Source organism: Grampus griseus, assembly GCF_964374135.1.
Source record: "Grampus griseus genome assembly, chromosome: 10".
Taxonomy (NCBI): Eukaryota; Metazoa; Chordata; class Mammalia; order Artiodactyla; family Delphinidae; genus Grampus; species Grampus griseus.
The window spans coordinates 2165713-2193409 of record NC_139004.1 but is presented as its reverse complement, the minus strand read 5'-3'; the positions used below and the strand labels follow the sequence as shown (position 1 = coordinate 2193409).

At 56.4% G+C, this 27697-nt stretch overlaps 1 protein-coding gene across 1 annotated transcript in view; it reads left to right on the top strand.

The window, feature by feature from the left end:
* The window catches only part of SLC22A23 (solute carrier family 22 member 23), a gene marked incomplete at its 5' end in the record, with an annotated part of 146123 nt that overhangs the window by 105512 nt on the left and 12914 nt on the right, over positions 1-27697 (top strand). Inside the window, 6 exons of the mRNA XM_082662979.1 lie at positions 26-194; positions 15518-15645; positions 20090-20192; positions 22407-22639; positions 24239-24271; positions 25343-25466. Coding sequence (XP_082519105.1) covers positions 26-194; positions 15518-15645; positions 20090-20192; positions 22407-22639; positions 24239-24271; positions 25343-25466 — 790 coding nt within the window. The remainder of the gene's footprint in view (positions 1-25; positions 195-15517; positions 15646-20089; positions 20193-22406; positions 22640-24238; positions 24272-25342; positions 25467-27697) is intronic.

Sequence of the window (27697 nt, the reverse complement as noted above, 5' to 3'; positions counted from 1 at the left end):
CTCTCTTGTCCCTTCTGTGTTCCAGGCATAGAGCTCTGCCCCCCGGGAAAGCGGTTCCTGATCACAATGGTGGCGAGCTTCGTGGCCACGGCGGGGCAGCTCCTCATGCCCGGGCTGGCCGCCCTGTGCCGGGACTGGCAGGTGCTGCAGGCCCTCATCATCTGCCCCTTCCTGCCCATGCTGCTCTACTGGTCGTGAGTATCCTCCGTGCCACCCCCCGGGCCACCTGCGTTGCGTCCCAGGGCCGCGCCCGGGCTCGGGCCCCGCGGTCCCCAGACATCCCGCCAGTTTCAGCTTGTGGCATTTTTAATGAGGGAATTTTCCTCTCTTTTTAAAAAAACTTCCTCTTCTAAATGTTTCATCTTGGCAAACGTTCTGACATACACAGAAGTAGACGGAGGAGTGGGGCGAAGCCTAGGCGCCCCTGCCCGGCTCCAGCCACCTACCCTCCAGGGTCTGGCTGAACACACGCTTGCTGGGTGTTCGACATGACTTTTCATGACTGGGTTTGCAAAGGGCGGGGTCTCGTGTTGGGAGGGGAAATGTGTTTGGAGGTGTTCAGGAGAGATTTAGCAGAGCCACTGTCCCCTGTCTCCTCTGGGCTAGGGATGGGCAAACGCCGGCCCGCAGGCCAACTCTGGTCCGCTGTCTGTTGCTGTAAATAAAGTTTTGTTGGAACACGGCTGTGCTCACGTGTTTCCACGTGTATCATCCGTGAGCACTCTCATGCCACGATGGCAGAGCTGAGCAGATACTACCAAGACGCTGTGGCCCTACAAAGCCGAGAACGTTTAGTCTCTGGTCCTTTGCAGAAGTTTGTCCACCCCTGCTCTGGACGAGCCCACTAGGCCTTTTAGAACCGTGTGTAACTTTTAGTGTTTGGCTTGCTGACTTTAGAGAAAAAACAACTGAACACACTGGCCTGGCCTGGGGCTGTGACCTGGGCAACCAGATGCTTTTAGACTCCTCAGGGGATTAATGTTTAGCCAAGGTTGAAAAACACCGCTCTCGGATAGAGAGATGTTTACCCGAAAAATGAGCACTGTACCCTTTCTGTGAAAACCTCTTTTCTTTCTTTCCTTCCCTCCCGTCCCCTTTCTGTGCCAGACTCCCCGCCGGCCCGCACTGGGTACAAGGTGCTGGAGAGGAGGTTTTACCCGCTGCACTGTGTTTCTGTTATTTAGTCACTAATGAAAACCCGATTTGGGGCCAGAAGTCAGTTGTGTCTTAGCTTTAAGTGCTCGCCCTAGCGGACACGGCTGTTAACGGGGCTTCCTTTCCTAAGGTGCGGGGGAGGGGAAGAAAGCGAGACCTTGCAGCTTAACAGGCTGGCCCCGCCCTCACCCTGGCAGCAGACCCTCCAGCAGAGAAATCACATGAGCCAGACTCACGTGTCTTTTCCTCAAGAGCCGGGTTCTCGCTCACAGTGTCCTCAGAGCCTCGGCAGTGGTGGGGAGGCTACAAGGACAGATGAGAAAAAGGCCACCTGCCAGGAAAAGCGTCCCCCACCCGAGGCTGGACGGCACCCGTTCCGCAGGAGCCCACGTGTTTGGGGACATCCTGTTCTTTCCTGCAGGGTCTTAAGAGGCAAAGAACGAAGTCGTTCCCCAAAGCAGGATGGAGTGGGCAGCCTGTCCTCATATCCCTAAGGATATGCTGCGTCCAGAGCTGGGCTTTGCTTGGTTTGGAATTTCAGGACATTTCCTTATTTAACACTTGTTTGTATCGTGTTTGTGTCAGAGGCATATGGCAAGCACTGTATTAATAGTGGATCATTCGGTCTGGGCATTTCATGGCCCCATTGTACAGATGGCAAAGCTGAGGACACCCAGCTGACCCTTGAGCCCGGAGTTGTGCCGTCTCTAGCTCTGCAGTCAGGAATCCCCCGACCCCACTCCTCTGGCTTCCTGGGCTCCACTGCGCCCAAGGGCAGTGGTGCTGTCTGCTGGCCCCTGGAGACACAGCCTCTTGGAGACTCACACACCTGTAAGGATAGGCAGCGTTGTCTCCATCACCTCCAGGCTTTGAGGCTCAGCCCAGGCTCTGCTCCCACCTGTCCCAGGTAGGAGGAAACCTGTCCGAGAGAAAAGGCAGAGGATGGTTTCCTGGAGCAGGTGTGGGGGCCTGGCCCCTGTGGGAAAGCTTTAGGGGTTTTGTTTATCTTATTTTTTTATTTTAAATTTTAAAAATGTATCAAGGTTTAGTGTTAGGCAAGGTAAAAATGTTCATTTATTTAAATCCATTGTAAAGCATAAAAAATAATTCTTTGAAACACACAAATGTAAAAATACGACTCTATGGTGAAAAGGGCACCCAGGGTACTCTGATAAGTGTGTGTGTGGACAGACAGATGGATAGCATCTGCAGGCACCAGGCACCCCAGTATGGGGTAGACCCACTCCACCCACCCGTGTACTTGTCCCTTGTGTTATTACGTAAGGCCCCTGACGTACGTCCGGCCTGCAGTAGCGCTTGCAGAGATCAGCTACTGCTCTTACTGTTACTATATCCCCGCCTTCCCAGTGTGGAAGCCTGGGTGTATCTGGGGCCGGTCGAGGGAATCGCGGTAAGAGGTGTGTCCCACCTCTGCCTGTAGTCGTGAGTGGCTCCAGGGGCGTCACTGGCTTTTAAAGGCCATTGAGGTGCCCCTTCTTTCTCGCCCCTAATGGCCACCTTCCTCCCCTCTGCTACGGTAGAAGATTTCTTGCAGAAGGCTCTGTGGTTTGACAGGATGAACTGGCCTCTGGGGAGGGCAGTGAGCTGCAGTGGCCAGCACGACCGGCTGTTGGTGACAAAATGTTGAAAGTCACTCTTTCCCTTAAGAGCAAGTATTTATCGCATGTGCCCTGGGTGCCCGGCAGCCTGCTCGGTGCTTTGGAGCAGGCCTGAGGAACAGGTGTGTTAACAGGGCCATAAAGCAGAGCACACGACATGAAGTCCCCGGGACACAGGGTCAGGTCAGGAGCACAAAGGAGAGGGTGCAGGTGAAGGATCTTCTGGTCCACGTGGAAGCTGGGAGCATCCAGACACACCAGGTAAGAGGTGACATTATCCAAATACGGACACAGCGCTGACCTCCAGCACAGGAAAGGGGGTGCTGGGCAGAGACCCAGGACAGATTCACGCTGGAGTGACACAGGGCACCACAGGGCAGCTGAACCAGAAAGGGGCCCAGGGGCCTGGGTTCCCTACACGGGGCCCGGGGCTGAGATCTCAGGCCTCTTCTGCACTTAGAACTGAGCCCCCGGGACGAAGCCGGGCCTCAGAGCATCAGTGATAACAGATCTCTGCGCAGCACAGGGCCTCAGCTCCAAAGCTGGACAACTGCCCCGGGCCGTGGGCGGGAAGGACATCAGCGCCTTGGAGTCTGCACCACACGTGGCTACATGTTCCTTTCCAAATTCCAGCTGCTCTCCAGGGCTGACAGAAGAACCAGGGGAGCTCGCTGGAACCTCAGGGTCAGAAATGAAACCTCCGTGGGGCATCACCGGAGCCGAGACTCACGTGGAAGAGAATTCTCACCAAGGATGAGCTCACCGAGCCCAGGGGACCCATTACCACGGGCAAAAACTATACTTCAGGGAGTTTGCATGTCAGGAATTCTGCAAAACAGACCAGTCTGAAAGAGAAGTGAATTCACCTCATTTATTATGCATAGTTACCACTTAGGCACACCGCGTGCCGTTCTAGACACGACGGATTCTGGATACTGCCGTGCACGTCACCAAACCTCTGCCCGCTGAGACGTACTTGATGGGCTGATGGGGGGCCCACAGCCCATAAATCATAAGTCAGCCAATAACATGCTTTCAGATAACCGGCACTAGGAAGAAATGGAATAAAGCAGCGGGATGCAGAGGGACAAGTGCGGTCGGCGTCTCTGAGGAAGTGACTTCTGGGCTGAGACTACGTGCCCGGCGCACGGCGGCAGCCAGGGTAAAGGCTGGCTCCGCTTGGCTTTTTGTGGAAGAGGAAGGCGGTGACCAGTGTGGCCAGAGCCCGAGTGGCCAGTTGGGGCGGAAGATGATCTTGGACACAGAGGTGGGTCAGACGTGGGGGGCCTTGGGCACCGAGCTTCCTCTGCCACCTGAAAACACGCCAGCGGCCGAAGCGGGGCAGGGCTGTGCCCTGGGAGCCTCGCTCTGTCTGCTGTGGGAGTGGCCGCAGGGCAGGGCGGGTGCTGATGCAGCGCTGGCTGCGGGTCACCTGACGGGGTCTGGTTCCAGGTCTGTTCTGCAGGTAGCCCTGGGAGGTCTCGTTTGTGGATCTGCTGGGGCACAGGTGGGTAAGAGGGCGAACGGCCCGGGCTTGGGAGGCATTTCTGGGACGTGATGGAGATGTTCCGGCCACCCTCCCGAAACGCCGGTGCGTGCCCTCACCTGCCTTAGAGCATCACTGTTGGTGCCGAGTACCTGTGATAGTTTGTGAGGACGAGCACGTGCACGTCTGCTTTGGGCCTGGCATGTGCTGGGCATGGTCGCGACACCAAGGCCTCTCCCCAGGCAGCGTCTGCCAGGTGTCGGGTGCCACGTGCCCACGCCCCTGCCTGGTGGAGCAGCTCACCAAGGAGGGCGACCTCACGTGCCTCCTTCGAGGCAGGTGCACCGTCAGGTGTGGCGGTTTGAACACGTCTTGAAGTTTTCAGGACACGCTCTTCCCGAGATCAGTTGCAGGTTTCTATGTGCGAGGCTGTATCAACCTGATATTTTCGGATTAGGTACAAGCTGGTGGTTGGTGGGATTATTCCTGTTTTTAGCTGGGGAAACCAGGCCATCAAAAGGCTGCACCAGAGACACAGGTGTGGCAAGTCATTAAAAACTGGTTTCTGAATGTCAGTGGTTCTCAGAGTGTGGCCACCGGGCCAGCGTCACCACCACCACCACCTGGGAACCTGTTAGCAACGCCCGGGCTCAGACCCCACCCCAGGCTGACTGAGTCACAGTGTCTGCGGGTAGTTTAAGAAGCTTCCAGGGGTGCTGGTGGTGGCTCAGGTCCCAGAGGGCTGCTGTGCACCAGGCTGCCCAGTGAGAAGGAAAAGCCAGATATCTGCTTATGGGATACGGGACCTGGTCCACTTCCAATAAAGTGAAAGATGCTGTCAAGAGTGAAAGGAGATGTGGGTTGGCTGGGGTAACACACCCTTCTTAAAAGAAGCGGTTCTTGGTTCTGCAAGGACGTGACACGGTTGCCGTCCTTGAGGGTCTGTGAGATGCCACACGGGACATAGCTGCCCAGTCCAGCCCCACCGTGAGTCATCTCAGACGGCAGACGGCAGAAGTCATAGGCATTCCTGGAACTGACAGACGAAGACAAAAAACCCTCAGTACTGAGTCCAGTGATTTTTATCTGCACTGTGAGAACATAAACCCACATGCATGTATGTCTGGGAGTCTTCAGCTGTGGCCCGTGATGGAAGTTGCTGGGAGGGAAAGGTCCCACCTTGCTTACCTGTGAGTCCCTCACCCCTGCAGGGAGCCTGGGTGCGGTTTTCCTTCACATTCCCCAGACTCCCAGCCAGGTCCCTGGGTAGGACAGGGTCTCACCTGAGACTTACCTGATGTGTGTGTTGCGTGAACTGCCTCGAAGTTTCAAAACGTGTGAAGATGCTGAATTATTAACCGAGTGCTGTTGGCAGTCAGCGTGATCATGGGAAACGTTTAGGAGAACGAGAAGAAGAAAATGAACGTGGGAATAATAAGGAAGTTAGAGAAAGATCAAGTTGCGCTGGTAACATTGGAGAATAAGCAACGGTATCCATTCCTCAAATGGGAGATAAACCTTGAAACCCAGGACGTTCGACTGGGCTGACCTCGGGACTCACCGGTAGAGGAGAGACAATTAAAACCCTCGGGAAAATGCTATGTGCTAAAAGCGATCTTAATTTTAAAAATTTCGAGAAACAAGCCATTGTATTGGGTTGGCCAAAAAGTTCGTTCGGTTTTTTTTCTGTTAAGATGTTATGGAAAAACCCACACGAACTTTTTGGCCAAGCCAGTAAAACATTGAAGGGGCCTCATGTTAGATAAATATCCAGAAAAAAAAAATTACTAACAATTCCAATAGATAAGCGCTCCTATATGTTACTTGGCTCTTTTAAATAGCATCGGAAATATTCTGGCCAAAATAAGACTAATTTTTAACGTTTCTTGAGGGTTTCCTCTGAGTCAGACCCTCTGAAGGAGGTTCCACGGCGCATGGAGAAATCGAGGCACAGAGATTGGTACCAGCACTGGTCCGAGGTCAAAGCCGGTAGAGACCACTCCAGAGCCAGCGTGAGGACGAGTATATACGTGCATCCCCGCGGCCGCCCCAGAGCCAGCGTGAGGACGAGTATATACGTGCATCCCCGCGGCTGCCGGCCTTTGTCTCTCGCCTATACACTTGAGGGACAAAACACCTTCCTCCATCAAAAAGTTTTATTTCAGTACGGGGTCAAAATAACACTATGCAAACAGGCAAAACAAGGGCCGCAGGGCGCCCCGCACACCAGGAGGGAGACTGGAATCAGTTACACCATCACCAAAGGTTAAGCCTCACAGGACGATGTTTTCCTTCCAGGAAGCGGAAGAAGTGAGAAGTGAGTCATAAAAGGCATGTAGCCTCTGGGAGCTTGAATGAATCTGCAGTAATTATTTGTACAGGTTATCAGATAGTTCATTTGGGGAGAGTTTCAGGAAACTTAGAGCAAAAAAAATTTTTTTAGCCAAATCCTGTTTGTCTACAAATTATCTAGATGGGGGAAGACTAGGTAGTACTGACGAAGGCAAACATAGACATAAAAATGATAGCCCGTATGTCAGTCATAAGCATAGGATATGAGCAATTAAAAGTGAGATCAAAATATTCTCTAAATGGGTGGCCAGAGGCAACCCCATTTTTGCCTTCTGAGTGGGCAGAGATTGTGTAAAGTACTAGGAACCCCTGCAGTCAACTGAAATGTTTCCAAGTAGATGTGGAGAGAGGCGCTCCCACAGGGTCTGGCCTCCGCTCTGAAGGCCAGCGTCACTGACCCCAGAGCCACACCGTGGTCCACGCGGACCCCGTGCCTGACACGTGCTCCAATGTTCCACCCCACTCCCCTGCCCACCCCTGGGAGGCTGGGGGTCGCTTAGGCCAGCTGGAGGAGCTCTCAGCCTCGAGACCAGGCAGGGTTCAGGCAGCGTGCGTGGCGAGCCTGTGTGTTCAAGTGTGCACACGCGTGTGCGTGTGGTGGGAGCAGTGAGGTCGAGCTGTTGGCCGCTGGCAGAAATTGGGGAAATGCCCGTCTGGTGACAGGTGTCTAGTGAGAGCTGCCAAGTGTTTGCCCGGCTGGCAGCTGGCAGAAGTCCATGTGGATGGACAGAGAGAGAGGGGCCAGGTTCCGGAGCCGGGTCTGAGGTCAGGGCAGGACCAGCAGGGGCCCCCCGATGGTGAGTGGCGTCTGTGGCCTCAGTTATCTTCCTGTCGGGGCGAGACTGCAGCCGCAGGTAGGGGGAGGCTGGGCCCCTGGGGAGGGTCTGTGGAGCCCCCTGTAACCAGTTGCTGATTCAGAGGTGCCGACAAAATTCCAGTTAGAAGCAGGACCACACAAAGCCTTCTGCCCACTTATCTCCTCGAATTGCTTTTCAGCATCTCATTTTATTTTTATCATTTGCAAAAATGCCAAGTTAATTCCCCTACCGTGTCACCTTTTAAATGCCCTGTGTGCCCTACGCTGTCTTCAGCCTGATCATTGTGCACGTGGATAAGTTAGTAAAAGAAGCAGAAGGAAGAGAGTCGAAGGAGAGAGAAAGTGGAAAAAACCAACCCAGATGAATTCCAAATGTTCCCGTTTCTAGTGGGAACTGAGGAACATTTTAAATTGATCGCAGCCGTTATACACTGTTGTACATTCCGAGTTGCTTAGCCTTTAAAAGGCCAGCTCCGAAGGCATTTTAGGAGCCAGCTCCGTTCGTCCTGGCAACACCTAGAGCAGCAGTAGGATATTGGTTCAAGTGCACTGCGTGAGCAGCATGTTTTTTAACTTTCAGAAGGGGCCACGGTTACCATCAGCCCCTTGAAATAAACTAGGGGGAGAATGTTGGAGCTGGGGGGAGCCCTTGGTGTGACTCCACACACCCCACGCCCACCCCATTCTACAGATGGGGAAACAGAGGCCCGGAGGTGTAGGTGACTTGCCCAAGGTCACAAAACTGGTCTATAAACCGGCCTCCTGATATAGTCCCTCCACAGTTTTCCTGTAGTGGAAGAACTCTAGAGCTCAGACGTGTATATCATTTTGAGAAACGAGAGATGCAGTGTTCCGAATTTATGTGACAGATAAGCTAGTGTGGTGGCCATCTAATTACAAAAGAATTCCTTGGGCTTCCCTGGTGGCGCAGTAGTTGAGAATCTGCCTGCCAATGCAGGGGACACGGGTTCGAGCCCTGGTCTGGGAGGATCCCACATGCCGCGGAGCAACTAGGCCCATGAGCCACAACTACTGAGCCTGCGCGTCTGGAGCCTGTGCTCCGCAACAAGAGAGGCCGCGATAGTGAGAAGCCCGCGCACTGCGATGAAGAGTGGCCCCCGCTTGCCACAACTAGAGAAAGCCCTCGCACAGAAACAAAGACCCAACACAGCCAAAATAAATAAATAAATTTAAAAATTAAAAAAAAAAAAGAATTCCTTGTTCTACAAAGATTTACAAGAAGAGTTGATTTGCCTTAGGAAGACTTTATGGTTTAACCATCCTAAGAGCCAAATTTTCTTTAATTTCATACTTGTCCCTTCTCCCTAATTTACTAAGTCTAACTCAAGTCATGAACTTGACTCTTTTTAAAGAGCTAATTCATATCCATTTGCTCTGCCCTGAACTGAAACTACTTACCTTTTTTTTTTTTTTAACACCAAACAGAACTAAAGTTAAAAAAAAAATGCAACTGAAAGCTTATCTACTGGAACCAAGTATGTATTTTTGTAAGAGCTTTGAATCAGAAACTTAGGATATTCCCCCAACTGGTGTTTAATTCAATTCTAGTCTCTGAATTTTTTCATTTTGAAAATCTTTACAGAATGTCGTAAGTTTGCTACTTGGTAATGCCCCAAAGCGTTAACAGCTAGACTCACCTCGTTAAATCAAAGCACCCTTAGAGCAACTGTCCAAGACCCCTCACACACAAGTGCAGGGAGGCGTCATCCCTGCAGAGCCCTTCATGGCTGTGCTCCTCCAACTTCACTTGTGTCCTTCCCTCTCTGTTTTCTAACCTGTTTGTTGGAAGACGCTCCCTGTAAGGCATTTATTAATTTACACGCTTTTCCCCCCGGCAGGCTGGTCATGTTCAGTACACGTTTATCCCATGAGTGCAGTGATGTCACATCACTAGTACGAGAGCATACCTGTCGACAGGTGTGTCACCCAAAACTAACTACATCAGAAACACAGACAAAACAACTTGAGGGTAAAATTAATTTCAAAGAGCGTTGGCAGTTAGCCTTACTTCCTGTCCGTATTGACTTTGTGAGTAAATGTTCCAGTTCGGTGACTTGAAGAGAGAGACATACTTTGACTGTAGAGCACTGCCAAGCGCAGGTGTTACATGGGTTTGCTGGAAGGCAGCCTGCGTGGAATCGTCGTCTGTGTCAGGTCCTCCAGTGGGGTAGAGGGAATACTTGCTTTTATTGTTAAATGTTAAGGAAGAAATATCAACTTCACAGTATTGTGAAAGGATCGCAGTGTCGCATTTTAATTTCTGATTCTTCTGAGAGACCATACAACGCGAGTAGAACAGATCCAGGAATGCGGGTCAGACGCACTTGAGACGGAGCCAGATAACAGAAAGGCAGGAAGTAAGACAAAGCTGGGAAAGCAGACCAGAAGCAACACGTTACTATTAAATCATAAAGCGTCGAGGTCTGAAACGCACATGGTGAGTCAGAGGCCTAAAGAGGGGAAGCGGGCAGGGTCCTCCTGCTGGAATGGCTTCTGATGCTCAGCTTGGAGGAGCAACCCAAGGGCATCGATCGGAAAACAGGGAAAGGACTTCCCTGGTGGCACAGTGGTTAGGAATCCGCCTGCCAATGCAGGGGACACGAGTTCGAGCCCTGGTCCGGGAAGATCCCACATGCCGCGGAGCAACTGAGCCCGTGCGCCACAACTACTGAGCCTGTGCTCTAGAGCCCACGAGCCACAACTACTGAGCCCGTGCGCCTAGAGTCCATGCTCCGCAAGAAGAGGAGCCACCACAATGAGAAGCCCGTGCACTGCAACAAAGAATAGCCCCCGCTCGCTGCAACTAGAGAAAGCCCGCGCACAGCAAAGACCCAACGCGGCCAAAAATAAATTATTTTAAAGAAAGGTTCTTCCTTTAAAGAAAAAGAGAGAAAGGAAGTGGAAAGCTTTCTCTCTTGATACAGTAACATCATTTACGTTGGTACCATTGAAAAAGTAGTTCCACATAAATAAACTTTCCATGTAATTCTTTAAGAATTGATACTTCATTGTAGCTATTTAGGGTGGGCATCTTTCTTTCTTTTTTTTTTTTTTGCGGTACGTGGGCCTCTCACTGTTGTGGCCTCTCCTGTTGCTGAGCACAGGCTCCAGATGCGCAGGCTCAGCGGCCATGGCTCACGGGCCCAGCCGCTCCGCGGCATGTGGGATCTTCCCGGACCGGGACACGAACCCGTGTCCCCTGCATCGGCAGGCGGACTCTCAACCACTGCGCCACCAGAGAAGCCCCCAGGGTGGGCATCTTTCTAAAATATATTTTCCTGCTTTTTAAGTAGTACTGTAAGCCTGAAGTGGGAAAAGTGATGCTGCCCTAGGGATTCAAAGGCCACAGTTCCCAGACCTTTGAATCAGTGCCGCCGGGGAAAGGCTAAGTGCAAATCAGAGACCCCCGCGGGCTTCAAGTTCAGATGTGTGACTCTGCCTTCTTCTGTGAGTGATTCAAGGGTTTTCATCATGTCAACAGACACGCGTGTGCTGCAGAAGTGTGATCCTGCAGCAGGGTCTGTGGTGTGGGGTGCAGTCTGGTGCCCCCGGGCAAGGTCGGGAAGCCCGTGCCTTCCCAGTTGGGCGTTTCCTGCTGCCCCTGCCCAGCCTCTCTGCCCCTCACTGCCTCCCCGACCCCCATCGCCGCCTGGGACTTCCTGACCCAGGACTCGGTTGTCTGACTGAGGCCTGGGGGTTCTCCTCTGAAGAAAGCCTGGGTTTGCAGTGCGTCCTCTGTAACCTCCCTGGCGTTCAGTCAAAGCCTCTTCCTTAAATTTCTGGTTCTTGGCTTTCGTGGAATAACTGAGGCCACGGGGTTCATGGCCTGTAGATCCAGGCGGAGTCTGGATGTTCTCGGGATGCACTGGGAAACGAGGTGGCCCGGGTAGGACTGACCTGCCTTGGTGTCCCCAGTGCACAGGTAGGATGTGAGCGTGGCTTCCTCCCAGGATCTCGGGGTGGACACCACCGTGCACACCCCCGGGGTGACGGTCTCCGGACCACCACGGGGGCAGTTGTGTGCCCATCTGGAAGGAAGGGGATTTCGGAGAGCGTAACAGGCATTTTCCACTGAAGGTAGGGGCAGTGTGACAGCAGAGGGAGCACCTTGAGATAAACGGGGCTCCAGTGGTTGGAAGGATGCGCACCCACAGGGCAGGGGTCAGCTCGGGGCGCCAGGACTGGGGCAGGAGGTCGGCGGAGTTCTCTGGAATCTTTCAGTTTTTAAGTAGAGAATGGGTTTATCTGTGATTTGCTTGTAACTTCGTGGCTGAAGTCTTTAAGCACAGCTTCCTCACCTGTGACTCGTGCCCGCTGCCGGGAAGGGGTGGCGCCGTCCACCTGCAGCCCCGCCGCCGCCCGTGGGGATGCTGACGTGTCCACCGGCCGCTCACACTTCTGCAGGGAAGCGTCCGCATCTCAGGAGAGCGATGCCCGAGGCTGGCGCTTGTACCCAGTAGGTCCCGTTCTGCCTCAGGGAGTTCAGGTCTTTTCCCAAGTGAGTTAAATGAAGAGGTTTTAGGTTTCAGAATCTTCTGGATTCTGGAATTGTGAGTGAGGGATCCTGGACCTTCTGACCATCCTGAATGTATTTCGGAGGCCTCGGGACCATGTGCCTTGGGGCGAGAGGTCCATCAACCTGTGACCATCCTCAGGGAGGGGGTGGGACTTCTGCCCAGGGCTCTGCGTTTGCCCTTCCTGTGCCCCTCGCTTCCCGCCAGGGGCTCAGGACTTGAACTGGACGAGAGGAGACTTTTAGTTTTGCCCACACCCTCCCGCAGAAGCCCTGGAGCCATTGAACCCCTGGCTTGGAGGGATCACAGCCTGAAAGTCTCCCGAGTTCAAATCCAGCTCTGCCCCTTTAATAGCTACATAATCCGGGCAACGTCATTGAACCTGCTCTGCCTCAGTTTTCCCGTCTGTGGAAGAGGGGTGATAATAGTTCTGCCCCACAGTGCGCTTGAGAGGACCAGATACTTCCAGCTTTCAAACACTCGTGTCTCTCCACCCACTCTGGGGACCACTGCCTGTCCCCGTAGCCATCGCCCCTTCTGGCAGCAATGGCAAAGCTCCCTCCTGGAGGTGCCGCTGTGGCCTTTATGAACATTACTGTGTTCGCAGAGGTCATCCTCGAGGTCGCTCTTTCTTAGTATCCACGTGAGGGTCCGCCAGCAGACGTGGGCTCCAGCTGCCTGCTGTGCTCTTTCATTTTCGTTGAAAATGTTGGGCGTTTCTGAGGCTCAGCTACACTCCTGCCAGATCTGGGCCACTGGCCAGTTTTTTCATTTTCATGGTGTTACTACATTATGTGCCTGTCAGCAGACATTTCGTTAAATCCCCATAATGTGGCCACGCTGCACAGTATCCAAGCTAGAACCGCCATCTCTGGGCTTTCTCATAGGCTGACAATTCAGCGAGTTCTTTATGAATTTGCAGCAGGTTTAAATACCCAGAGGGCACCGTGGCATCTGGAAGGGCTGAGGAGGTGGCGCTGGAACAGTATCTCCCACACCCCAGTCATGGGAGCGCCGTCTCCGCACGCGGGGTTGGTTTCTTTGCTGCATCCCCCGGGGTTAAGGATGTGGGGTCCTGAGTCAGACTGCCTGGGGTCAAATCCAGCTCTGCATTCCACTGCCCAGGAACCTGGAACACATCCTTGAGTGCCTTACTTGAGTTTCCCCATCTGTGAAGTGGGGATAATGTTACTACAGCATAATGAGCTGGAAAGACGTAAATTCATGGGAAACGTGCAGAAGGGTGAGTGTAGGCCAGGCAGGCGTGGAGGAAGCGGCCTGCAGTGCTGGCCACCAGCAGAGACGGGACGTGTGGCTAGCAGAGCCCTGGTCGCTGTGCCCAGGGCTCCTGGGAGAGCCCTGTTTCTTTACTTGGGTTCATTCCGGTCCGAGGGCTGCTGCCCCTGATAACCTCAGGCCCTCCCCTCCCTGGGCCCTGCCTCTCTCCTCTCCTCCTCTTTCCTCCTCTTGGATCCAGGATTCTGGTTGTACCAGTTTGCAGTAACACAGGCTGTGTTTTCTCAAAATGACTAAATAAAATTAAAAGTCAATGAAACAAGATTGCAACCCCGCCACTACCCCCCTCTCGAAACCGGTATGTTTGGAAATGTTATGTATATATATGAGATATGTCTGTCTGTCTGTCTGTCTAACTGGCTATATCATAGGTAAGGAAAAATCCTGATAGAAATCACAAAATATTTATAATCAAATCACAGCAAGAACTACTTATCAGAACTTGTGAAATGTTGCTAAAGTGATACTTAGGTGAAATTTTGAAGTCTGAAATGCATATATTAGAAAAGAAGAATTAATGATCTATGTGTCTATCTTAAGAAATGAGAAAGTGACACTAAACCCAAATAAATCAGAAAGATGGATGGAGACAACACAGGTGAGAGCTATAGGGGTGGGCATTTGTGTTAGGTTATTTCATTATAAAGAAAAGATCTGATAAAGTATGGTGAGATGTTAACATCTATATAATATTGATGTCTGTCATGTTATATTGTGAGTGTTTCTGTTTGCTTGAATTATATTCAAAATTATAAACACTAGAGGCTAGTAAAGCAAACATTAACTTTTATTATTTAAAAAAAAAAAACAGTGCTTACAGTTTGAAACCTGTGTTTTATCAGCTTTCCAATATGGGCTCCTGGGCGAAAAGACATGAGACTTTCTGAGCCCGTCTTAATGCTCCGGCCGTACCTCACCAGGGTGGGCCCCCAGCTCGCCTGCACCTTTGTGCAGCCACGTGGGACGGTGGCTTTTTGACTCTTGGTGACAACCCAGGTCTCCCAGCGTAGATTGACACTCTGATCAGACCATCCCAGTGTACCACTGAAGTCAGCTGTTTCTGCAAAATACATCACGAACATTTAGAAACTTGATTTTTGTTCAGACAGGTGAGGGAGTGACAGCTGTGACATCATTAGATGTGACTCTGAAATAAAAGCTTAGCACTGAGAGCTTTTGCAGCTTCTGCTTTACTTTGATTAGAGGCTCCCCAGAGCTGGTGGGGCAGGTGTTGGGTGGTAGCAAAGATAACTTCTTATCATCATCAGTCATGATTCCCTGACACTCTGTAACTGACATGAAACACAGGGACGCCTGGAGCGCTGCGCCCGCAGAGGCTGTGCTGTCATCCCCAACCTTGACTTCCAGCTTTTGCTTCTCCCACACAGGGGTGCCACCTGCTTCAAAATCAGGTCCCAAGGGAACACAGCCTCCATCCCTGGGCACGTGGCAGTGGCTGGTTTCTCAAGAGACCTTGTGACCTGCAAAGTCTAAAATATTCGCTGTTTGGACTTTTACAGAAAAAGCAAGCTGACGCACTGCTCCAGACAGGCACATGGTTCTCCTTGATGGACTTGCAAATCTCGTTATAAATGTAAAATTACAAAACGCATTGATAAGACACTAGTTTGGTTTGGGGTTTTTTCCCGATGGGACTCCTCACCGTATTTCATCCTAAACACGAACAAACCAGCAAGGAGTCTGTCGCTCATTACACTTGAAAACCATCACCCGCCTCCGGGAGGCGCTCTGGGCAGTTAGCAGCAAGATGAAACTAATTCTACAGTTGAGCCCTGGGCAGGTCAGGCTCCAGATGCTCAGAACGGAAGGTGCCCGTCAGGTCGCTAGGATGGGGGCGTTGTTTTTAAACTTAAAGTCATTCTATGAACATTTGTTTTTTGAGACAGAATATCACAAAAGCAGCCCTTCCATGAATTGCTGGAACGTGTTTTAGCAATCCAGCGTCTGGTGAAAAGTATACACAGATTTCTTGACACAGCTGGGAGGATACTGCTCCTTTCTGCCTCATTTTAAACATTGCAACTTCTCCACTTTCTAAGAGAAAGCCAGAAACACCCAGGGCCACGGTCTTCTCTCGTCCGCTTGGGCCAAGAGAGAGTCCTGAGCACCCGCCAGCCTCCGCCGCTCGCAGACGGGTACCCAGTCCGACCCGGCTGGACGCTCCCAGCCCCCGACAGCTGTGTCTTGACGCCTCACCCGATGGGAAGAGCCTCACCCGCTCCCTGTCTCTTTGCAGGATCTTCCCAGAGTCCCTGCGGTGGCTCATGGCCACCCACCAGTTTGCGTCGGCAAAGAAGCTAATCCTGCGCTTCACACAGAAGAACCGCATGAACCCCGAGAGTGACATCAAAGGCGTGATGCCTGGTGAGCACGCGTTCCCTTCAAACCCTCAGCCCCGCCAGACTCGGGGGCCCGCCACCCGTCCCGCCGGGACCGGGAGTCACCCCACATCACCCCTGGTGCCTTCGTTGCCCAGCCAGCTGTCCAGCTTCCTGGGGCAGTCGGTCCTCAGCTAGACCAGGAACATGGCCAAGGCCAAACCCAGAGGACGGCGTGACCTTGCGTGCCCCTGCCCCTCGGGGGAACCTTGAGGGCTGAACCGCATGGGGCACACAGCCTTGCCTGCCTGCGGTTTGGTGCCGGCGGTCCTGGCCAGGGGGCGCTGGCCTTCGCTCCCTGTCTCTCCCGAACAGGACCTGCAGAGAGCTGCTGTGTTGTCTGTGTCTGTCAGGACCTGTTGGTTGGGCCTCTGAGGACGCGGAACACTTCAGGTCCATAGAATCTGTTTGTCAGGAACGTCAGCACGAAAGCTAGATCAGATCCATGAGGCACCTGGAGGGCGTTAAAATCCAGACTCGTCAGTACAAAAGCTAGATCAGATCCATGGGGCACCTGGAGGGTGTTAAAATCCAGACTCCTGGGCCCCTCCCGGCACCCAGAGATTCTCATCCAGTAGATCTTGGAAGGAACCCTGAACATTGTCTGTTTAATAAGCACTAGAAGTGATTTATTGTGACCTGCAAAGTCTAAAATATTGACTATTTGGACTTTTACAGGAAAAGCAAGCACCTGATATCAATATTAGAGGTGTGTTGATATTACCTTAAATCTTTCCACAGCAGTTCTGTGCAAGGTACTGTAATTATCCCCATTTGCAGACGAGGAAACTGAGGCACAGAGAGGTTGAGTATCTTGCCAGAGGTCACACAGCTAGTGAGTAGTAGTGCTGGGACTTGAGCCCAGGAAGCCCAGCAGAAGCAGCTTCCCTGTGCTGCTTCCGAGAGGGAGATGGACGTGCTGGCGTGGCGGGCGGGGGGGTGAGGGGTGCGTGGACCTCGCTCCTTTCAGGCCACGTTTGCCCCTTTTGGACTGTCTGGCTCTTGTCCCCAAACTTGTCCAGGCCCATCCATTAGCAGGTCAGTGCTCTTAAGTCAAAGTGCCTTGTTTCTGGCATTTCCCTAATTAAATCACCACACTCCACTTCTTTCAGGTTAAAATAGTGTCTGGGAGAAGCTTGTTTTCTCCATCCTAATTACGCTGATTCGTTCCCTCCTGTTTTTAGAAAGTGGTATCCTCGCTCAGGAGCTGGGCTGGTGCTGGTGTCTGTGCTGGGGGGCAGGCAGCAGCACGCATGACCCCCCCGACTGGGGGCTGGGGTGGCATGCGCTCACGCCCCGGGGCACGCGGCTCTCGCCCGCCTCTGGGTCTCTGCTCCCTCCCAGCTGTCAGGCGCAGGGTGACGGTGACGGTGACGTCATGGCACCAGGGCAAAGCTGGAGGCAGGCGGGTATCCGTTTCCTCGCAAGTGGCCCCTTGCACCTCCCTAGGCTGGACTGGTTTGCCTGCTTGAATGCTGTGTCCCAGCATCTTATCTAGGCCACTGGACCAGCATCCCGTCCCCAACCCAGGCTCTCACCCGCCCTGACTCTATCCTCCCTGCTGCCCTGCCCTCAGCCCTGCCTTGGGGGCTGAGACGCCATACAGGCGTTTGACCCTCATCAGAGCCTTTCCGATGGATCAGATCGCCCGCCCCTGCTGCATGTACGGGAAAGGGGCCCAGGAGGCTGAGAGCTGGAGGCACGGCTTCCCTGCTCCCGGCATTCCCTCCGCATGGAGGGAGCCCCCGAGGAAGAGTGAACCGGCTTCCCTTTTCCTCCTTGGACGTGAGCCAGGTGCGGAGAGGGGGTCCCCGGCATTAGGCCCTCTCCGGGCAGCCTGACCGCAGGGAAGCAGCCAAGTCCGGCGTCACCAGGTCAGGCAGCGAGTCTGGGGGCTACGAGGCCCCCATCAGGCCCACAGGGGCTTTACCCGAGCCCTTCTCGGTAACCGAGCGGGGATCCCACCCTACGTGCCTCACTCTGTCTTGTCCGTCTGTCCTGAACCCAAGGTGAGAAGCGGGTCCCTGTATCGGGCCACCTCACGGTCCCCAGCGTCAGGTGACTTGCACCAGTCACACCCCAGCAGGAGATGAAGCCAAGGCGGCCCCAGGCAGCCGAGCCCGGCGCCCTGCCTCTGACCCTCCGCACCTACTTCTGCTCCTGCAAGAGGCCTCGGGCCGGCTGGAGCCTCGCGCGTTGAGAGGGAATTTCTGGGGTCAGCAGGTGTCCCCGCAGGCCCAGGAAGGAGTCTCTGCAGTGGGTGGGGAGAGGCCAGGACGGTCTGGGTCGGCCGGAGCGCGGGGCCAGGAAGGCCTCATGGCTTCTTGCGTGTCTGTGGTGGTGTCGAGAGGCTGGGGTTGCAGGTAACAGAGAGAACATACCAAGAGCCCCGGAGAGGTTAGTGTAATTCCACTTAGAATAATGCAGTTACCTCTGTAGACTACAGTCAGCTTGGGCTCCAGAGTTTAAAGCTTTAAAAAAAGAAAGAAAAAAGGTCATAATTACAGTTACTACAGCTTCTTAACATCTATTTCATACACTAGAAAGTATCAGGAATTAAGTTTTAGCTGCATTACAAAAGAAAAAAAAATTTAAACCTATACAGCCATGCGAATGGGCATTTAGTTTTTCTTCCTGGAAGACTTCCATGGTGGGCAAGCGTGGCTGTGATAAATAGGTTCCTGACCAGTTTCACAACAGTGAAGGTACTCAGATCGTTGGATCAACGCTATGTGTTTGTTAACCATGTTTCCGTGCTCTTTAAAAGTTTTCTAGCGTTCTGACCATGGCGAAAGTATGTCTGTAAATCAAATGAGCCTGTTTTCGCAGAGGGGATGATAAAGGCCGGGAGGATGTCAGGAGCTGAGCGTCCGTGGAGGGACGTTCTGGCTGGTGCACAGGCCTGCAGCTCTGTGCCTGAAGATTGACACGGAAGAAAGTTCTGGAAACTGAGGGAGCATGGTATCCCTCGGACGTAGGACAGGTGTCGCCTTCTCCCTTGTGTGCCCCAGCTGGTGACACTGATCCAGACTTTTTTTTTTTAAATAAAAAACTCCTAAACCGTTATGGTTAAGCAACCCGTTGCTCCTTCCAGCTGTAACTAGTGAGGTTGGTGACCCTCTCGCCATTGGATGGCAGGAAAGAGGTAGGACGTCCAGGGGTGAGAGTACCCCTAAGCAGTACAGGCAGGGGGACACACCTCGGAGCCCCCCCCAGGGGGCTGCAGCTCCTGGGCCCCTCTTGAGGCAACCCCACTCCCTCTGGGCCTTCCCACCCCACTGCGTGCTTTATTTTTAGTCAACTTGTTTTGAATTCCTCTTAGGTTTATAGTAAAGTTACAAAGAGGGCACAGAATTTTGAAAAAGCCCCAGTCAGTCTCCCTGTTGTAACATCGCACATCCCCTGCACCTGTTAGAACTGGGAAACTGCCGTCGCTGCACTGCAGTCAGCCCAGCTGCAGCCTGGACCGGACATCACCCCCAGTGACCCTGCTGTAGGATCTCACCCAGGGCTGCCTGCTCTCACCTCCCGGCCGCCTGTGGTCGGTGCGCTGTCAGTCTTTCCCTGCATCCCCTGACCTCGGCAGTCTTGATTGGTTAAGTCTCCTTTTTCTTCTCTGGCCCCTGAGAAGGGGTCCCCTCCCCCGAGGGCACGGCCGGCCAGGGGAGCAGGGACAGACCCGGAGGCAGAATGTGCGGCATTTCTGCTCACAGATGCCGGGAGACGGGGAGGCTGGGGCGTCTCCTCGTTGGATCTTCCCTGTTGAACCGGCAGCCCCAGGACGGCGGCAAACGCCTCGACCTCGTTGGCCTGGGCCTGGCGTCTGCTCAGAGCTGGTCTGGGCCCCCCGAGAAGCTGGGTCTCGCGACCAAGCTGTAGTTGGTCACGTCACCTGAGCCGAGACGCCGTCTGTCTGGCTCAGCGCACGTATGTGCACGGGCCACACCTCTGTGCACGCGTTTGCACACATGTTCATTCAGTCACTCATTTCTCCTCCTAATATGTGGACCGTGCAGGGGCAGGTGCAGAGGAAGCAGCCTCAGCCTGTTTGGCCCGCAGGGTTGGTTTGGGGACCAGAGCAGTGCATGCATCTCCTGGTCCCTGAGCAGAGGGTTCAGAGTCTGTAAGGAAGAGGACCCCTGCCCAAGCCCAACCAGGGCCTCCGTGCCCGCCAGTGGGCTCTGCAGCCCTTCCAAGTGGACGGAGCCCACGCAGGTGGCTGCTGTGTGTGTCCTGCCGCCTCCCTGCGGGCCCGTGGGCAGCTGTACCTGCCAAGTCGGTGTCTCTGTGGCGCGTTTTCTCCCGAGAGCCAGGCCCTGCCCCTGCCTTAAAGAGAAACACACTCCTTCTCCTGACCCCCGAATCCGCGCATCGGGCCGTCGGGGGGGCTGCCTGGCCGAGCGTGGCTCACGGGTCCCCCCTCCCTGCAGAGCTGGAGAAGGAGCTTTCCCGGAGGCCCAAGAAGGTCTGCATCGTGAAGGTGGTGGGAACCCGGAACCTGTGGAAGAACATCGTGGTGCTGTGCGTGAACTCGTGAGTCACGGGCGCAGGCGGGCTCGGGCCTGGGGCGGGGGAGAGGCGGCAGGGCCGGGGTGAGCCTGAGCAACCTCGTCAGAGCTTCTGAACAGCTGTCTGACGGGCTACGGGTGCCTGCAGACGCGGACCCCCAGCCTCAGGGCAGCCCGGCATCTCCCCCTGCTTGCCACTCGGGCCACACAGACGTGTCCCGGGGGACGGGGCTGCTGGAGAGCAGGCTCACGTCCAGGGCCGTCCTGGGAGCGGGGCTCTCTGGCCACGCACCTCCCGGGAGGCACCTCCCCCCGAGGCACAGTGGCGGGGGGCTCGGGGGCGACGGGACCCCCACGTGCGGGCCTCCGGGCACCATCACGGGGGAGGGGACCAGGCTGCCGAGTGTCCTAGCTCCGTGCGTGGAGCCAGCGCCTGCAGAGGCCCGACCCCAGGGTCACGGCGGGTGGAGATGGGCCGGCCCGGCCCTGGGTATGACCTCCACACATGGCCAGAGGCCCTCCCGTCCAGCCGACCACATCCAGCCCGGCGCCCCAGGTTTGCACCCGCACCCCCGTGGCTCACGCCGTTTCCTGCCAGCACTGTCCCTGGTTCGGTGTGCACTGGCAAGCCTGTGCTGCTGACTCGCAGCTCAGTAACCCTGCCCTTCCCTGCTCGCCCAGGTGGGCCTCGTTCAGGGTCACAGGTCATCTGGGCAGTCGGGGGTTAGAGGTCACTGGGGGAGGGGAGCTCGCACCCTTCGGTGCGCAGTCTCAGGACGGCAGTCGTCGGTAGAGAGCAAGGCCCGGGGGCGGGCCTCTGGCCCTACGTCCCACAGCTGCTCCTGTCAAAGCCGCTCCTTTAATCAGCTGTCGGGACTGGGGTTCCAGGTTAAATAATTTGGGGGAGGATACAAAACAGCCCAGCGCCAAAGCAGTGGAAGAGCCCAGATCTAACGGACACCTCGTCCTGCAGCCGAGGCCCAGGCAGGGGAAGGGGCAGCCGCGCCGCACGCCTGGTCGGGGCCGAGCCCTCAGGCCCGTCTCTGCACAGAGTCAGCTCCAGCCTGGCCACCCGCTGCCCAGTCGCAGGCAGACGCCGGCTGGGCCAGTGGGACCGTTTACAGTGGGGTCACTTCTCCAACTTTTATTTTGGAAAAAACACAAATGGTGACATAGACAAGATGGGGAGTTTCCACCTTAATGATTCTTGTTTCGGGGGAGGGCGAGCCAGTCTCTCTGGCTTTGCTGTGGTCGGAGGACGTCCTTCCACCAGAACAACAAGGTGGGAGACCCGTCCTGAGACCAGGAGCCCCGCCGAACTCACACCTGTTAGGCCGTCCAACGCGGCCCAGGGGAGCGGGGTTTGGAGGAGGGCGGCTCCCTCCTGCAGGACTGGGTCTGTAGTTGACCTTGATGCGTCCTCAAGGTCTGCTGAAAGCACGGAGGAGGGAGGCTGGGAGAGAAGGGCGTTTCAGCTCAGGGACAGATGCAGGCGCTCGCAGCCCTGCTCCCACTGGGCACGTCCACCGGGGCCTCAGAGCCCTGCTGCCCTGTGCTCCCAGGGAACACGACACATCTTTATTCCTGTTCCCAGAATGGACATCCGCCTGAGCGGCTGGGACACACGTTTCCCTGCGGGTTTTTGTGACCCTGTGGGGCAGGAGGGGGCTGAACCCAGGGCAGGGGGGGCGGGGGACAGTAAATTAAGCGTTGAACGGTCTCCAAGACCAGATGTCCTCACTGGCCTGACCCTTCCTGTCCCTCCAGGCCCCATGAGCCGTGAGTAGCAGCGAGGGGTGGGGGGGGAGCCAGTTCTCGGGGCGGGTCCCCGAGTTTCCAGAACCCCGGGAGAGGCAGAGGTGTAGACGGGCAGTGCATCCTAGAAGCCGTGCTCACCCGCTGTGCTGCCTGCCTGTCGGCCTGCCTGGAAAGTGGCTCTGATGGGCCCCCTCGGTGCCCACGGTGCGGACTCAAACGCAGGGACCCTGGGGGCGCCTGCCTCACGCCTGGATTTCATGAGAGACAGCGTCTGAGCCGAGGGTCTCCCTGCTTTTATGCCTGCACCCTCCGTAAGGCCACGGCAGGGCAGTGACCGCGCACATCACCCCCCCCCCCACCCGACGTCCTCTCTGACGTGCGTTCCCCGCCACCTTCCGAGGGGCTGCTCTGCCCCTGGACGCGACGCAGGGTGCCCCGCGCCCGCCGGGAGGTGGTGGCCTCAGGCACTGTGTCCCCGCAGGCTGACCGGCTTCGGGATCCACCACTGCTTTGCGCGCAGCATGGTGGGCCACGAGGTGAAGGCGCCACTGCTCGAGAACTTCTACGCCGACTACTACACGGCGGCCGGCATCGCCCTGGCGTCCTGCCTGGCCGTGTGCCCGGCGGTGCGGCTCCTGGGGCGCCGGGGAGGCCTGCTGCTCTTCGTCATCCTCACGGCCCTGGCCTCACTCCTGCAGCTCGGGCTGCTCAACCGTGAGTGGGCCCAGGCCCCGGGCGGACGGTGGGCAGGGCCTGGCGTGCGCTCCAGAGCCCTGGGTGGGTGGGCAGCCCGAGGCGTCCTCCAGAATCCACGGCTGCAGGGGACTGCTTTGGGAAGGACGAGCTCGCACTGGAACACGTGCGTGGGGTGCCCCCTCCTCCCACGCGACCCCAAGGCTTCCCGCTGCCCCGGGGCTCCCTGGTAGCCGGGCCCTCACAGTGCTGGTGGGCGTGGTGACCCCACTGGGGGCCACGCTCTCCCGCTGTGATCCATCGCGTGAGAAGGAATGAAGGACTTTTTCCTCATGTGAGATCAAGGGCGAGATAGATACATTCTGACACCCTTGCACTGGGACCCTGCTTTTCAGCACTGCTTCCAAGCTCATCAGCTGCTCTTGGGGCCAGAGAGCTTCTCAGTAAACGTTACAAGTAATTTAAAGAAAAGCTAGCCAGTCCGTGTCGCCCACCCAACTCTACGAGGCACGCTCAGTGCAGCTTCTGGGGAACAAAAGCCCTCGCCCGCCACGGGGACGAGCCGCAGCGTATCTGACCGCCCGGGCGAGGCGGGAGTGAGCCGGGCAGCCGAGCCTTCTCGCCCAGCACCATCCCCCCCAGTGGACTCAGGTGCCGCGGGGACCCCGTGGCTCTGATGGCTGCCCTCGCCCCTGAGCTGTCAGAGCTCGGTCAGCGCCGCTGGGCAAGTCAGACGCCTGCAGTAGTATTTCAGGTCTGCGTGGTGTCCAGGTGGGGAGGGAGGATCCAGAACAGGAAGAGGAGAAAGAAAACCGAGGGCTTTCTCAGCCTTGTGCAAAGTGGGTTCTAGAAGAGCCAGCGTCAGACTCAGGAGCCGCTTTCTGACCTGGGCAAGTTCACGTGCAGTCCGCATCTTGCCAGGAGACTGGTCTCATTTTCAGCTGTGACGACATGGGGTCTGTCCCCCGGTGGGGCCGCCCAAGCTGCCCTTTGGGGAGTCTTCTGCAGCTCCCACCGGTTGGGCGGACATGCAGGGGCACGGCAGCCCCGGGGCTTCCAGCCGCCCTTCTTAGTCCCTGAGCAGGGATGCCCAGGAGACCAGGCACCGTGGGGACTAGGCTGGGAGGGCACAGCGATGCTGTCTGCCGGGTCTGCCCAGAGCACTTGGTGCCCCGAGCACAGACCAGCAGTGACTTGAGTAACTTCGGACATTAAGTCCAAAGTTAAGTCCGAGATTCCCCCTTTGGCTTGAGGGCGGGCGCTGCGTGCGGGCCCCTGCTCTCAGGAGCTGGCGTCCTCCCCAGGTCACGAGGCCAGAGGGGCCCAGCCCTCCCTCCGAACAGAAGGAGCTCCATTTGGTCAAATGCCAGCCCTGATGCCCTGGACCCTCCCCCACGTCTGTGCCACGTCCCTCCTGCTCTCTGGCCCCTGGCGGCGTCAGCTGGGCTCCCCGAGTGGGCCTGGCGGGCTGGCTGCAAGGCCACCCCTGCTGGTCCCGGAGTGGGTGTGCTTAGAAACCAGTCGCATGGAAGCATGCGGTGGTAACTTCCGTCCGACCTGCTCTCTTTCTCCCCTCCCTGCCCGCCTTCCTCCTTGTGTGCCGCCGTTCCTGTGGTCCAGTGATCGGGAAATACAGCCAGCATCCGGACTCAGGTGAGCCGAACGCACGTGCGGCCCCGTGTTGTCTTTTTTATTGCACCTGCAGGGCATTTTCACAAAGACTCACAGACCTGTGGTTTCCCTTTCCTCTCTCTCCCCTCCCCCTTTCACCCCAAGAGTTGCAGCTGAAGTTGGCCGTAGGTTGGACACTACACTCATCCACTTGTCCTTTCTGCCCCTCGCGCCTCTAGAAAGTCGGGCCGCCCGCCCCCCGCCCGCTTTGTGCCCGGCTTGCATGCTGCCCTCGCCCCTGCCCCTGGCACCAGTGGCCAGCACAGCCCAGCAGCCTCCACTGTGACGCAGGGCCTTGGGGACAGGCCTGGTCTGGGCCACACGGCCCTGGGGGCCCGGCTGACCACGCTGCCAGGGGAAGCAGCTGTCCCCGCCTGTGAGCGACGCAAGCCTGCTACTCTCGGCCTCTGGGACGGCATAGCCTCTGCCCCGCACGCGACACTGCTGCGCACACGTGCCTGGCCTGACCGAGCCCATGCCGCCAGGGCTCCCAGTGCAGCCTTGTGGGGAACTGGGTTGCGCCCCAAATGTGGGACCCCAGCATCTTGCTGTGCCCGCCTAGCACCGCCTGGGTGTGAGGTCAGACCCGGTGCCACTGGCAAGATGCTCCAGTTGGTCCAGCTCGCTCCCTCCAGGCCCATAAGTTCTCCTCTTGGGGTTGAGTTCTCGTTCCCCTCAGTCAAGCCTGGGCTGCCCTGTCCCTTGTATTGGACTGGTCAAGCCTGAGGCCAGAATGGCCAGGCTCTCTGGAACCAGAGACCTTTCTCTGGAGCTGAGCCGGAAGGCTGGACGGGAGGGCGTCGTCATAGCGTCCGCCGCTCTAGGCTACGGCGTCCGGCAGAGTCTGCCTGAGCCCCACATTTTAGACCCGCAGGGACTCCCGGGGGACCCGACAGAGGCTCCTGCCAGAAGGGCTCTGACCTCCCACCCCGGGACACGCTGCTGCATCTCCCGGGTCTGCATCTCACACCGGGCAGAGGGGAGGAGGGAAGACCCTTCTTCGGCCCCAGGCCTCCCTCCGCCCCCCTCACCACCCCCCTGGTTCTCCCCCAGGGATGAGCGACAGCGTCAAAGACAAGTTCTCCATCACCTTCTCCATCGTGGGCATGTTCGCCTCCCATGCAGTGGGGAGCCTCAGCGTGTTCTTCTGTGCAGAGATCACTCCCACAGTAATAAGGTGCGTGGCGGGCCGCCCGTGCAGGGGCGCGTTTCTTCTGAGGACACGGGGGGCGGGGCTCCGCGTCTGGCAGGGCTCCCGGTGAACGAGCCACCCGCTCTGCTCCGGCCTCCGGACGAGCTGCGGCCCGTGCTGGGCGTCAGCTCCCAGACCGCTGTTCCGCCCTGACCCCCAGGGAACCCAGAGTGAGGTAAGGGCTGGACCCTGGGTCCCGTCCAGGCAGCTGGAGGGACGGGGAGCGTCGGGGAGCGTTGGGGGTGCAAGCAGCGCGGCAGGGCCTGGAAAAGGAGTGGAGTGGGGAGGCCACTGAATTCATGCCTGTGCTCTGCTCCAGCCCAAACGCTGTCCACTCTCCTAGGAGGACTCTGGAAACAGTCTGTTTCACATACAAAGCAGATAGAAAGGGCCTTGGTTTTCTACTGGCCTGAGAAACCAGTGTCTCCAGCCCAAAGAAGGGCCTCGGAGAGAAAGCCCAAGAAGTTACATCACTGATTTGTTGGACAGATATTTGTTACGAAGCCGCCGTGTGCCCGGCAGAGGCCGAGTGTGCAGCCCGGCCCCCAGGAGTCCGTGACGGGTCTGTTTTCTGAAAGGCGGGGTGGCGGGCACTCAGCTGCCTTCGCTTTCCTGGTGAGGGGAGGGGGGGACTGCTCCGTCCGGCACCGTCCCGGGCAGCGGTACGCGGGCGGGCACACCCTCTGGTGCTGTCGAGGTTACAGCGACATGGAAGGGTTTCCTTTCGTGAAGGGCATCACCTCCCTGCCGTCACGCTGTCTTCCCGGTAGCGACTGTTGTGACTTCCGGTCAAGCTCCCGAACTCGGTGTGGGAACGACTCAGCTTGCCCAGCGCACACGCTCTGCTTGTTAAAGTGTAACTGGGAGTGTGGCAGTTGATCGGCTGTGGGATACCGCCCAGAAGCCAGCATGATCGCACCCTTCCATCCTCCCTTTCCCACGTGGGCGACAGGCAGGGGCCAGTCCCACTCAGGCAGGACGCCCGGGACTGACCATCTGGTCCCTGGTGCCGGGCTCTGGGAGGAGGCCCGCGTCTGCAGGCGTCATGCTGACACAGCATTTTCACTGGCCTCGCTCTGGTTCATCCTCCTGGATTCTTACATACACATGCCAAGCCTGAAGGCTGTCCCGTACCCAGGGAATAAAATGGCAGGGAATTGTGCATTTAAGAAAAAGCAAGCAAATGCAAGTAACTCTCACCCTGGTCCAACCCTCTGCTTAACCTGACACGGGAAGTGAGCCTGGGGCTTATTTCATGCGGGACACTGCAAAGCGCCCCAGGCGGAGAACAGCAGCCCCCTGGTATCTTTCTTTACCCGGTTAATGTCCTGCCTTTACCAAAGAGCCCAGCAAGGAGGACTCTTTCAGGAGACCGGAAGTCGAGGTCAGACTTGTATCTTTCTCTGGGGGTGGCCAGCCTCCCCTTCAGCAGTCGGCAGACCTCCTTAATCATCATTAGATTTTGCTGAAAAGAGCTAAACAAGCTAAACTGAAGGAAATGCAGTATCCTTTTCCTCTCTGAGGCAAACCTGCAAAGATTATTTTGGGGATAGAAAATGTTCTCGGGGTCAGCTTGCCAGGATGACAAACTAGAAAACATGTTCACTTGACCCTAGGTGATGCGTTTATAGTTGCAGAGGAAGGAGATGAGGTCCGGGGGGGTCTCCTGGTGGGGACAGAAGGCGCTCTGGTGTTGCCGGTGAGTCACTCTCCCTGCTGGACACCCCTCGTCCCGGCCCTTCCTTGCGTGCCCACCCAGGGACAGTCCCACGGAGTCGCTGGGAGGAAGTGGACTTCCTGCCTCCCCCGGCTTCTCTCGGGTGAGCCGGGAGGAGCTGCAAGCTTCACGCTGCCTAGCGCAAAACTAGCCTTTTCTACAACACGGTGTTAAAAACACACCCTCTGAACGAGAACAGCAGCGAAGGTTAGGGTTGGCTAACGAGGAGCGAAGAGCAGGGTAAGAACTCCTTTGCACAGAGCCTGGGGGACGTTGGCTGTCCACGCATGACAGCTGTCCGGCGCGCCCACCCAGACGCTGACGGTGCCCTCCCCGTGGCCGGCAGCTACAGAGGTGCTTCTCAGCATCCTCCCCTTGGGCCTCGGCGGTGTAGGGGCAGCTGGTGGCTTTGGTGTGGCGGGCCCAGTGTCACCTGGAAGCTGCAGGAGGGTCCCTGAGGCCTCGCTGTCTCCGTGTGCCCTCACGAAGCAGGGCGGGG